The sequence below is a fragment of the Diadema setosum genome, chromosome 5 (genome assembly GCF_964275005.1).
Source record: "Diadema setosum chromosome 5, eeDiaSeto1, whole genome shotgun sequence".
In the NCBI taxonomy this organism is placed as follows: Eukaryota; Metazoa; Echinodermata; class Echinoidea; order Diadematoida; family Diadematidae; genus Diadema; species Diadema setosum.
The window spans coordinates 29,639,083-29,652,386 of record NC_092689.1 but is presented as its reverse complement, the minus strand read 5'-3'; the positions used below and the strand labels follow the sequence as shown (position 1 = coordinate 29,652,386).

At 39.5% G+C, this 13,304-nt stretch overlaps 1 protein-coding gene across 1 annotated transcript in view; it reads left to right on the top strand.

Moving 5' to 3' along the window:
- The window catches only part of LOC140228829 (tenascin-X-like), a 112,444-nt gene that overhangs the window by 53,128 nt on the left and 46,012 nt on the right, over nt 1-13,304 (top strand). Inside the window, exons 17-22 of the mRNA XM_072309101.1 lie at nt 1,563-1,838; nt 7,911-8,186; nt 9,770-10,045; nt 10,480-10,752; nt 11,544-11,837; nt 12,228-12,494. Of these exons, the coding sequence (XP_072165202.1) occupies nt 1,563-1,838; nt 7,911-8,186; nt 9,770-10,045; nt 10,480-10,752; nt 11,544-11,837; nt 12,228-12,494 (1,662 nt within the window). The remainder of the gene's footprint in view (nt 1-1,562; nt 1,839-7,910; nt 8,187-9,769; nt 10,046-10,479; nt 10,753-11,543; nt 11,838-12,227; nt 12,495-13,304) is intronic.

The window sequence follows — 13,304 nt, the reverse complement described above, 5'->3', positions numbered from 1 at the left end:
TTCTTGGGAAGAAAGAAAAGTTTGCTAGTTCTCCAACATCTAGAGCTACTATTTACTATTTTGTGCTAGGGCTGTGTCAATATTCCACATTTTTGTGATAGAGATGACCAGATCCAAATGACAGATGACTGCCTGAAATGGTTCAGGACTTACCCAATATTCTTTCTCCAAAGCTTCTGGTGTGTAGGGATTTCAGTATTTTGCCTTCTGGAACAACGTAAGAGATTCCAAGATGTGTAGATTGATATCAAGGTTGTTTGATATCTTTCATCATAAAGAATGCTTGCTGTGGTGGCTTATCATGTCAAACTTTGTTCTGATTTTTTTTTTTTTTTTGGATTTGTCACAAATCTTCTGGTGTAGAATACAAGGATTACGGTTGTGACTCTCAGAGATATTCAAACAGCTGATCTCAGATGCTGTCATCACCTTACACGTCCCCCATAGACCTGTAGACAAAGCTTTACTGAATTCTATCTATTTTTGTTAAAATAAATTCTACAGTACTACGTTGTATCCTTCCCTTTTATTACCAATGATAATGAAGTCTTGTATTATATAACCTAGCCATGATGGCTTCTAGGAGAAAGCAGTGCAGTTGAAAAGTTTTGCTGCTGCATGATATTTTTGCATGATAGTCTTATCTGAAACCAATTAGAAAGGTGCATTGTGACGACTTTCAGTGATCCTTGTAGGTTGCTTCTATGCTTTTATGGTTGCTTCTAAAATTACTGTAAATTTTGTGACATCATTGTGAAGCCATAAAATCCATAACTTTCTTTCTTAGGGTCCATTCAGGTCTAGAGATATTGGCAGACAGCTTTTTCAAGATTCAAGATTCAAATTTATTTTCACTTCCATCAAATAAACAAAGAAATCATATACAATGCATATGTACAGAATATTTGTAATAACTGCAGAATGTGATTTAACAAAGTACATATGAAAATGAGTAGCAGATGGAAAAAAAAAGCAATTATATTGTTGTTGATATATACATAAAGCGTATAATACAGGTTAACTAAGGATGGGGATGGAAATGGAGGGTCCCACTAAGAAGCAAAGTTTGTACTTGCTTGTGGGACCCTCAGAAAAATACACAAGACAGCAATACAAAACAAAATTTCATGATGTAAAATTAGTGATAAAATACAACCTGGATTGAATATAATGCAATTTTTTTATACGTAATTATACCGGTAAGAATGCAGGACACAGCAGGAGGGGAGAAAAGACACACCGGTATATACGGTATACTAACAGGAACATGTAAGGAGGACTTGTGTTGAAAAAAAAAAAATCATAATTGTATAATGTTCAAAGAAGTGATACCTTGACTGAGATGGTAAAATGAACCTAACTTGTTTGGATGTTATAAGATTTCAATAAAAACAATTTTATTTTATTCTTGAAGGAGTTAACCCAAGATTGAGCTAATGTAATATTGTTATGAAGTGAATTCCAATACTTTGGCCCATCGTAGATGAATGTGTTCTAAGCCAACAAAGTTCTCAAATATGGCTTGGCCTGTAACCTCAAATTATTTCTTTTTTTCAACTCAGTGCCAGAAGCAGTGACTCTGAGGGAAGAAGCATCAAGCACCACGGCGATATCAGCCTCCTGGGAGGTGCCAGACAGTGTCTTGGATACCTTCATCATCACATGCTCTGATGGTAGTGCATCACCAAGTGAAATCCTCATCACTAGTGGTCAAAGGGGTGACACCTTCACAGCTTCCTGCATTGATTTGACCGCTCCTGGAGAAGAATATACCATCACTGTTGTGTCTCTCAGCAGTGGCATAGAAAGCATGCCAAGTTCACTCATGATCATTACGCGTAAGTCTGATGCCTTGCTATTGCCATTACCCTGTCAGACATTTTGATCTGTATAATTGTATTATTCATTTATTATCATAAGCATGTTATCATTGTTATTGTTATGCCATTACAATGATTTTCGTTATCATCATAGTAATTTTAGAAAGTTTTGGAAAGTGGAAGGTGAGGTTTTAGAGCAATGGGCACAAGGTAAACCTCTGGAGCACAAATTGATTGTGAGTGACTTGGAGGGAGAATTGTCAGTAAGTAAGGTGTAATGTGATGTGTGAGGGAAGTGGGCATTGGCAAATTCAGTGTAGTACGAAATGTGAAACTTAAAATGATGGATAAGTGGAACAGGTGACAAGGGCGAGATGTAGGATATGGTGGTTAGTGTTGGTGGTAGTGGTGTTAAGGAGGGATGACAATTATGTTCTGAGGAAAGGGTTCGAGTTTAAAGTGAATGAGTGAGAGTGAGGTAGATCCAGCCACCTACGTTGTCGGGATCAGACTTAGATTAAAACTGGATGATGATGATGACCAACCACGATCGCATAGGTTGTAGGGTTGCAATACTCTCGACATACTTTTTTGTTCTTATGAAATGATATTATCACAGCGTTATTTCGTACATTTTTTATGCATTATACGTATCCATTTTAGAGCAATAATTGTCAGTTTCTGCAGCCATATGGAAACCACGTTTTACCGGTAAACTGCATCTGGTGTCTGCTTTGCATGAAATAGAAATGCAAAATATTCAGGTGTCAAGTACAATAAGAGTAACACTTATGGTTTTTAGAAATATTAAAAAAAAATTGATGTCTGATGACGTTGATTATCACTTCATTTCCTTTAAGGTTTTCCATTGACCTTGTTTAAGACCCCGTAGGACGGGGAATAGAGAGGGATTTCAGGCTGGCCCCGTTCGGATGCACTCAAGAATCCCCGTAATGAATTGCGTACAGCTTTATCACTATAAGCTGTAAGTACACACACGGCCGAAAATTTTCGACTAGAGTCGATCGTTAATGATGAGCGTCCGCTACAATGCACATTGCTGACCAGTGCTATTGATGGTTTTCGTATGTACCCCGGTGGGGATCAAATGAATTGGGACCATTCATGAATCCCCACGCTAATCGGTCTTTAAACAGCACCTGTTACCTCCCTTGTATTATCACTGGTTTCTTTTTTCAACTCAGTACCAGAGGCAGTGACTTTGAGGGAAGAAGCATCAAACACCACGGCGATAACAGCCTCTTGGGAGGTGCCAAACAGTGTCTTGGATACCTTTATCATCACATGCTCTAATGGTTGAGCATCACTAAGTGAAATATCCATCACCAGTGATCAAAAGGGGGAAAACTTGACAGTAGTCTGGGAGCCAAAGGCTGAACCTTGTTTTACCGTCCACCCAATGTTTTTGACGGTTTTACCCAATTTCGGGGATGCTGAATCCGAATCTGCATGATGCAACTCTTGCATCCTTGAGGGTTTTGAGATATTCAAGATGGCCGCCAAAATGGCCACCCAAACCGGAAATTCCCATGTATGTCCTTCTAAATGGTGGGAAATTGAAAACAATTCATAGTTTTACCCTATTTCGAGGGTGCTGAATCCAAATCTGGATTATGCAACTCTTGCATCCTTGAGGGATTTGAGATATTCAAGATGGCCGCCAAAATGGCCGCCAAAATCGGAAATTCCTATGTATTTCCTTCTAAATGGTGAGAAATTGAAAACAATTGATGGTTCTAAGCTATTTCGAGGGTGCTGAATCCGAATCTGGCTGATGCGACGCTTGCATCCTTGAGGAAATTTAGATATTCAAGATGGCCGCCAAAATGGCAGCCAAATTACCCGGAAATTCCTATGTATTTCCTTCTAAATGGTGAGAAGTTCAAAACAATTGATGGTTCTAAGCTATTTCGAGGATGCTGAGTCCGAATCTGGCTGATGCGACTCTTGCATCATTGAGGATTTTGAGATATTCAAGATGGCCGCCAAATTGGCCACCAAAATGGCCGCCCAAACCGGAAATTCCTATGTATTTCCTTCTTAGTGGTGAGTAATTGAAAACAATCGATAGTTCGAAGCTATTTCGACGGTGCTGAATCCGAATCTGGCTGATGTGACGCTTGCATCCTTGAGGATATTGAGATATTCAAGATGGCCGCCAAAATGGCAGCCAAATTACCTGGAAATTCCTATGTATTTCCTTCTAAATTGTGAGAAGTTCAAAACAATCTATGGTTCTAAGCTATTTCGAGGATGCTGAGTCCGAATCTGGCTGATGCGACTCTTGCATCATTGAGGATTTTGAGATATTCAAGATGGCCGCCAAATTGGCCGCCAAACTGGCCGCCCAAACCGGAAATTCCTATGTATTTCCTTCTTAGTGGTGAGTAATTGAAAACAATCGATAGTTCGAAGCTATTTCGACGGTGCTGAATCCGAATCAGGATGATGCAACTCTTGCATCGTTAAGGATTTGGAGATGTTCAAGATGTCCGCCAAAATGGCCGCTTAAACCGGAAATTTCCCTGTATTTCCTTCTAAATGGTGAGAAATTGAAAAACTATTGGTGGTTTTACCCTAGTTCGAGGGTGCTGAATCAGAATCTTGATAAAACTCTTGTATCCTTAAGGGTTTTGAGATAATAGAGATGGCCACCAAAATGACCGCTAAAAATGGAAACTCACATGTAGACCCCCCTTTTCCTTCTAAATGGTGTAAAATTGAAAACAAATTGATGGTTTTACCCTATTTTGAGTTTGCTGAATTTGAAGCTGCAGGATACAGCTCTTGCATCCTTAATGGTTTTGAGATGATAAAGATGGCCGCCACATGGCCCCCAAATTGCCGTCAAAAACGGAAACTCACATGTAGGCCCCCTAATACGTTCTAAATGGTGTAAAATTGAAAACAATTGGTGGTTTTACCCTATTTTGAGGGTGCTGAATCCGATCTGAATCCGGTTTTGAGGATTCCAAGATGACCGCCTAAATAACTGTCAATTTTGAAATTTTTGAGACCCTATTCAGCACCCTCGACATTTTGTTGTTGCCATTTTGCGTTCCTTATGGTTTTGAGATGTCCAAGATGACCGCCAAAATAATTGGCAGGAATTGAAATTCCAATGTTAATATTTTTTTTTCTAAATGGTGAAAATTTGAAAATAAATTGATGGTCTCACCCCATTTCGAGGGTGCTGAAGGTTTTGAGATATTTAAAAATGTCCTGTATAAACGGAAATTCCTTGATATTTTCTTATAAATTGTGAAATATTGTGCTATAACGTGAAGCGAGTGATTAAAAGCAATAATCCGTATTCTTGAATTCAACTCGGTTGAGCAAATTTGTCAAATCAGCCAACAATTAATGGCATCCAAAATGACTGTCACAATGGTATTGTAATATACTGACATATTCCGATATGTCTCAAGTCTCAACTTTAACACGTAATGGAAAGAAAAAATTAATGATATTGACATCATACTGAAACGTACACATACAAAAAAAAAAGAAGAAGATAAGACTGAAAATTTCTTTGTGCACAATTGCTATAAAGTAATGCCTGTGGTAGCCAATAAGGACTCTGCAGACTGATATGAAGTTAATCCTTTATATAGCTATAAGAGTAATATTGAATTATGGCCTGCTGGTATTTGGTGTTGAAATTTGTCTTGTATTCTTTTGAGTCTCGCCGCGTACTCTTATGAAACTTGTGGCATATTCTGATTACGTCACTAGAAATGGTTGCATCCATGACCACTAAAGTAGATATCAATATAAGGGTAATTTCAAAAGCACTCTGCGTGATTATGATATTCGTAAGTACTGGACTATCAACTATTACCTTACATGTTGTTGTTTTGTTTGTTTGTCTGTTTTACTGCGCGTTACCTGTGATTTTTCCATCCCTCGTGTGTGATATCGCCGCTTGGGCGACAAGACGCTGTATCTGAAATGTTAGTGAAAATGACTTTTTTGAATAAACATAAAAAGATAATCAGTTAATGATGTCCTGTCCAAACCTTAGCTGTCTTACCTCAAAAATGAAGTTACCATGGCATGTCAAAGGAAAGGTTCTCTCATTTGTTATAGTGCTGTGGCTGCCACGTTTGTTTGCTTTTTGTTTTTGTTTTTGTTTTTCTCTCCTGAACATGTGATATTTTGTAGATACGAGGTTTGTCGCCCCATATATATGCATTTATATATATGTATATATATATATATATATATATATATGTTATGATATTACATCATATTGAAGAAAAATTTGAAGCGGAACTATAAAAATGTCCAACTCTTGTCTTCAACAATGTCATCAAGACCACCAATATAAACCAATTAACCAATGTGAGTGTTCATGGATGAAACGATTAAAACTGTTCAAGGGTAAAAACAGGTAATATTGGGAATCTCAGTAAACTTCTCTACATCACTATCACAATATGATCGAGATGGGTATGTCTCGTCCACTGATTGTTAGTGTTCAAAACATATCCATGATATGTGAATGAAACAGTGTAATCTTTCAAATATTCAACCCCATCTGAAGTCTTGCAGGATTCATTCCTGGCACAGCTGTATCTTACAAACTCCAAGATATCCGGCAAAGCTGGTTTCACTGTACAGCAAGTTCAAACTGGAATGGACAATATGCGTTCGTTTATCAGGAGAGTATGGTTGGGGTTAGATTTTGCCATTGACGAAAACCTGAAATAGGGTAGAACCATCAATTGTTATCAATTTCTCACCATTCTGGCGAGCATTTTGGCAGCTATCTTGAATATCTCCAAACTCTCAATGATGTAAGGGTGGTTTCGTTCAAATTCGCATTCAGCACAGTGATCGAAATAGGTTAAAATCATCAATAAAATTGTTCTCAATTGTGAAACATCAAAATTGAAATACGTGGAAATGTCCGGTTTTAAGCGGCCATTTTGAAATCGGAATAGGATAGAACCATCAATTGTTCTCAATTTTGAACCATTGAGAATTAAATACGTGAGAATTTCCGGTTTTGGCGGCCATTTTGGCGGCCATCTTGGATATCTCAAACTCCTCGAGGATGTAGGAGTTGCATCATCCAGATTCGGATTCAGCACCCTCCAAACAGTGTAAAACCATAAATTGTTTTCAATTTCTCACCATTTAGAAGGAAATACATCGGAATTTCTGGTTTTAATTGGCGGTTATTTCGGCGGCCATTTTGGCGGCCATGTTGAATATCTCAAAACCCTCAAGGATGCAAGAGTTGCATCATCCAGATTCGGATTCAGCGCCATCGAAATAGGGTAAAACCATAAATTGTTTTCAATTTCTCACCATTTAAAAGGAAATACATGGGAATTTCCGGTTTTGGCGGCCATTTTGGCGACCATCTTGAATATCTCAAAATCCTCAAGGATGTAAGAGTTGCATCATCCAGATTTGGATTCAGCACCCTCGAAATAGGGTAAAACGATCAAGTGTTTTCAATTTCTCACCATTGAGAATGAAATACGTGAGAATTTCCGGGTTTGGCGGCCATTTTGGCGGCCATCTTGAATATCTCAAAATCCTCAAGGATGAAGGAGTTGCATCATCCAGATTCGGATTCAGCACCCTTGAAATAGGGTAGAACCATCAATTGTTTTCAATTTCTCACCATGTAGAAGGAAATACATGGGAATTTCCGGTTTGGGCGGCCATTTTGGCAGCCATCTTGAATATCTCAAAACCCTCAAGGATGCAAGAGTTGCATCATTTAGATTCGAATTCAGCACCCTCGAAATAGGGTAAAACCATCAAAAAACATTGGGTGGACGGTAAAACAAGGTTAGACCCAAAAAGTGGCTTTTTGGCACCCAGACTACAGCTTCCTGCATTGCTTTGCCCACTCCTGGAGATGAATAATATATCATCACTGTTGTGTCTGTCACCAACGGCAAAGAAAGTGTGCCAAGTTCTCTTGGGATAATTGCATGTAAGTCTGATAGTTTTCTTGTTATTGCTATCACTGTTTTGACAACACACGTATGACCAAAAAGGAATTGTACAAAATCAATTTATCTTTTTTTTTTTTTTTTTTCAACTCAGTGCCAGAGGCTGTAACTCTGAGGGAAGAAGCATCAAACACCACATCAATAACAGCCTCCTGGGAGATGCCGAACAGTGTCTTGGATACCTTCATCATCACATGCTCTGATGGTAGTGCATCACCAAGTGAAATCCTCATCACTAGTGATCAAAGGGGTGACACCTTGACAGCTTCCTGCATTGATTTGCCTACTCCTGGAGATGAATATGCCATCACTGTTGTGTCTCGCAGCAGTGGCAAAGAAAGTGCCCCAAGCTCACTCGGGATCATTGCATGTAAGTCGGGTGGTCTTCTTGTTATTGCCATTACACTCTCTAACAGTTTGATGTTATCATAATTGTAATACAATAATGTAGAAGTGTTATTACTTTTATTCTTATCATTGTGGTTATTGTTACCATCATCATGGTGGACCCTGTGGAGGAACAGACATATTTTGCAAATATGACTGAATGGGCAATCCCCCGTTTCTTCTGTACGTATATGCAATGTGTATGTCAAGCGTCAAATATCAGGTTAAAATGCGAAAGATACAATACTTACTGGTGAAATTACAATAGTTTTGTACCTCAGAGATGAGTGAAAATGCTAAACTTGAACTTGATATACAGGCATAATTGCGTAGGCCTAATGATTCTGTAAGGAAAGATTTAGGTCATGGAGTTAAAAGTCAAGAGAAAATGTTAAAGTTTAACTTATCCATACTTTGAAAATTGCTCAAAGTGATGTCATAAAATATGGGGGATCATTGCGCGTAAGTCTGATGCCTTACTATTGCCGTTACCCTGTCAGACATTTTGATTTGCATAATTGTATTACTAAATTATTGTCATAAGCATGCTATCATTATTGTTATACCGTTACAATGATTTTTGTTATCATCGTAGTAGTTTGGAAAGTTTTGTAAAGTGGAAGGTGAGGTTTGAGAGCAATGGGCACAACGTACACCTCAAGAACACAACATTTATTGTGAGTAACTTGGAGAGAGAAGTGTCAGTAAGCAAGTGCGCCGGAAGAGGGGGACGGGGGTTTTAGAGGGGGCACTTGCCCCCCCCCCCCCCCCCCCAAGATGAAAGACGAGTTCTCCGTGCCCCCCGTAACAAATTTAATAATTTATCAATTATTCACTGACCAAAATGAACAATAAAGGCAGTTTTCTTGTCTAAAAGTTATCAATTTTATAACTTAAAATGCGAAATTTTCGCCCCTGATGGGGGGATCTCACACAGTCACATAAACTGTACCCCTTTGTCTTAAAATCATAGTCCTTCACAGTGATTTTTTGTTAACTATGTTTAATTCCCTGGAAATTTGGTTTAAAATGCTCTATAAACGCGACTTTTAGTCTGTTTTCACAAAAAGTCCCTACCGTGGGAGGGGGTATCCCCTGCCATACCCTCCCCCACTCGGTCGCTTCGCTCCCTCTTACACCGTCACATAGACTGTACCCCCCGTATGTTATAAACATAATACTTCGCACTAATTTTTCTATATGTGTAATTCCCTAGAAATTTGCTTTTAAATTCTCCCCCCCCCCCCCAAAAAAAAAAAAAAAAAAAAAAAAACGCGTCTTTTGTACTCTGTGTTTTACAAAAAGTCCCTACCGTGGGAGGGGGTGACAATTAAGAGTCACACTTATGGTTTTTTAGAAACATTCAACAAGTTGATGTCAATGCGCGTATTTGCTGACCGGTGCTATTCGTGGTAAATTCGTATGCACCCTGGTGGATTAATTGGACGAATGAATTGACTGTCCATAAATCCTCACGCTATCGGGTCTTTAAACAGCACCTGTACAGTTACCTTTTATTATCATTGATATCTTCTCTAATTTTTGATATATCATTTTTTATAACAGTGCCAGAAGCTGTAACTCTGAGGGAAGAAGCATCAAACACCACATCAATAACAGCCTCCTGGGAGATGCCGAACAGTGTCTTGGATACCTTCATCATCACATGCTCTGATGGTAGTGCATCACCAAGTGAAATCCTCATCACTAGTGATCAAAAGGGTGACACGTTGACAGCTTCCTGCATTGATTTGCCCACTCCTGGAGATGAATATACCATCACTGTTGTATCTCGCAGCAGTGGCAAAGAGAGTGCTCCAAGCTCACTAGGGATCATTACATGTAAGTCGGGTGGTCTTCGTGTTATTGCCATTACACTCTCTAACAGTTTGATGTTATATTGTAATGCAATTGTAGAAGTATTATTACTTTTATTCTTATCATTGTGGTTATTGTTACCATCATCATGGTGGACCCTGTGGACCCTGTGGAGGAACAGACATATTTTGCAAATATGACTAAATGGGCAATCCCCCGTTTCTTCTGTACGTACATGCAATGTATATGCAACTTGTAATGTGTGTATTTTTTTATCTGAAGACGGAAATAAAAACAACAACAACAATGATAGGAATTGAACATTATGTAGGTAACGACCTACCTGTAAATGACTACTGTCTCAGCAATGCTGCACTGTATAAAGCTTTAAGTGCGTGAGAGTGCATGCTATACTCATGATTTTATGTGTCGCACTCTCATTAACACTCATATTCCAGTGCCAAATGGAGTGGAGCTACGTGAGGGTGACTCAACCACTACGTCTGTCAGCGCCTTGTGGGAAAAGCAGAAAGAAACCGTTGATAACTACAAAATATCATGTAGCGAAGGAAACGCATCCCCACCTACTATCCCAGTAGAAGACCGGGATTTGGGGCCTTTCAATGCATCCTGTGTGAACCTCCCAAGACCAGGGGCGGTCTATACCATGATTGTCTTCAGTCTCGATGGGGGAACCAGCAACAGCTCCTCCACAATCCATCTCAGAGCAGGTGTGTTCCTCCGCTCTATTGGCAGACAGAATCCCTTCACAGACTCCTCCTACTCCTCCTTATTTTGGTTGTTTTCAGCTTGAGCAGCAATCAGAACAGCCCGACATTTTTTTTTTGATAGTTACATGTGAACCTTCACCATAATGTTACTACAATAAACTCTTTTAGCAATACTAGTAAGTTGATACTGGAGGAAAGGTGAAAAGGAGAATATGTTCAGAAATCAACCGTTTTCTGATCACCGTATGACATCCAGTATAAATGTCAATGTCTTTTTATAGTAATTTGAAATACTTAAATATTCATTTTTAAGCATATAAACCAACGTGTTTCACTTTAGTCCTTAGATTTGCGTGGGGCAGGTAGACTCAGGTTCCTCAGGGGTCCCAACAAGAAGTGGTTTCACACCTAAAACTTTGCCCCTTTTCTGAATGTACCTATATATGCATGTATATGTTGATAGTTTGATATGCAAAAAACAATAATTAGCTGGCCCGTATCCAGGCAAATATACGCCCCGAGGACAATTACCCCCGGGTAAATACTGGTTAGTGATGAGGTTAGAGTAAAAATTAGGGTTAGGTTTAGGGTTAGAGTTTGGGTTAGGATTGGGGTTAGGGTTAGGATTAGGTTCAGGATTAGGATTAGGGTTAGGGTCAGGGGAAGGGTCTGGGATGATTGCCCAGGGGGTAATTGCTCTAGACTCAGCTGGCCAATTCCATTTTTCTTAGTGATAGTGTCTGGAAAAGTCACTAGTTTGATGGATAGATGTTCACATTGATTTTTTGCAGTCCCGGAGAGTGTTGAAAGTGACACCATCAGAGACTACAGTACCACTGCTGTCAATGTGGAATGGACCTTGAAGAATTGTGATTGTGTCTATGATGAATTCAACCTGATCTACGAACCGGACGGCACTGATCCAATCACAGTAGCACACAGCAATCAGATGATGTACTCTGCTCAAGTAACAGGTCTGACGCAGGGTCGTCAGTATATTTTCACAGTGGTCACAATAAGTGGAGACAGTGCCAGTGGCCCAAGCATTCAAACAAGCGAAGGAAAAACTGTGCAGCAAAGGACAAGTGAGTAAGAGAAAATGAATAGGATTAAAAGATGATTGTCTTTGATCATCTTCTACATACTTGATGGTTTGCTCTTTTTGTTGGTAAGCCATGGACCTGTAACTCTTGTGACTATAATTTTCAAAATTGGATTGTCTACCTATGTCTTTTTATGGCTCTGACATGAAGGGTGCTAGAGTGATTATTGTGTTGGGGATTATCCATTCCAATGTGTCCCCATCTGTTCCTCATCTCATCACTGCTATCAGAGAGAAGTCAATATGGTGCAAGCCCAGTATTATACCTACTAGATGTTCGGCATAATGTGTCTGTTGGTGATGAATGCTAATCTTCTCCATTAAAGTGGGCATGCAGGTAAACCATATGATGTCATTTCTTTGTTCTCCGTAGTTCCCGCCACGGCCACAAACCTCGTGATCACACCAGACCAGAGACGGTTGGACCTGAAGTGGACTAAGGCAGATGGGGAGTCTAGTGGCTATGACATCACGGTGGATCCTATCGAGGGACAGGCCACGTTCAACGGGAATCTGACAAACCCTGGTGGGACCGTGTCGGGCTTGACTTCAGGGACGAACTATACTGTTACCGTGGTGACAGTCAGTCAAGATGAGAGGAGTGAAGGCCGAGTGGAGTCGTCCAGAACACTTACAGACAGTGAGTTCGTGGTTTTAAAGTCATTACTAATCAACCCATGAAGTAAAGGCACATACCATTAGATTACACACAGATATGAGAAACAGAAGGGAGATCTAAAGATGGAAACAAATATAGAGTATAGCAGATTGAAGCAGTGTTAAGTACCAGATACATACCTAAAACATTCATGAAACGACCGGAATGTGTGGATGTGCGTGTTTGTATTATGTTTGCTTGATGTAAAAATCATTCTTCATCAAGTAATGCGAAGCATTTTTCCTTCATAGTGCATCTACTTGGGCAAAGGCCGCTATGTGCAGCTTGCACTCAAATATATCTGGCAGGAATTTCTCATTCTATGAATACATGCAAGCATGTCATTGTATCTGGGTTGTAATGAATGATATTTCATTGTTAATTAGTTAGCAGTCGCGAGTCCCAGACAATTTGCTCGAAGAAGTGAAGTCATATCGCAGATTTATTCCTTAGCGATTGTCAGGAATATGTAGTCATCGTATGCTGCAGTTCTATAGATCCTTAAATTTCTCTACTTCCTTTATGAGTTGTCTACATATTCTGACATCCAATCCAATCCTGTTTTGTGAAATATCGCTCCATTATGACTTTTACTGATGTGGATAGATTTTCACATCACAAATTCAGGAATGGTTTGATCACCAGGAATGGTTTGATCACTCCAGAGGCATCATGCTTTCAATAGTCCGTCTTTTCGTCCGTGATCGATTCTGTGAACGCACCGATTGAGGTATTCAGATAAAACTTGGCATATGCATGCATAAGTGGATGAAGCTGCACCTATCAATTTTT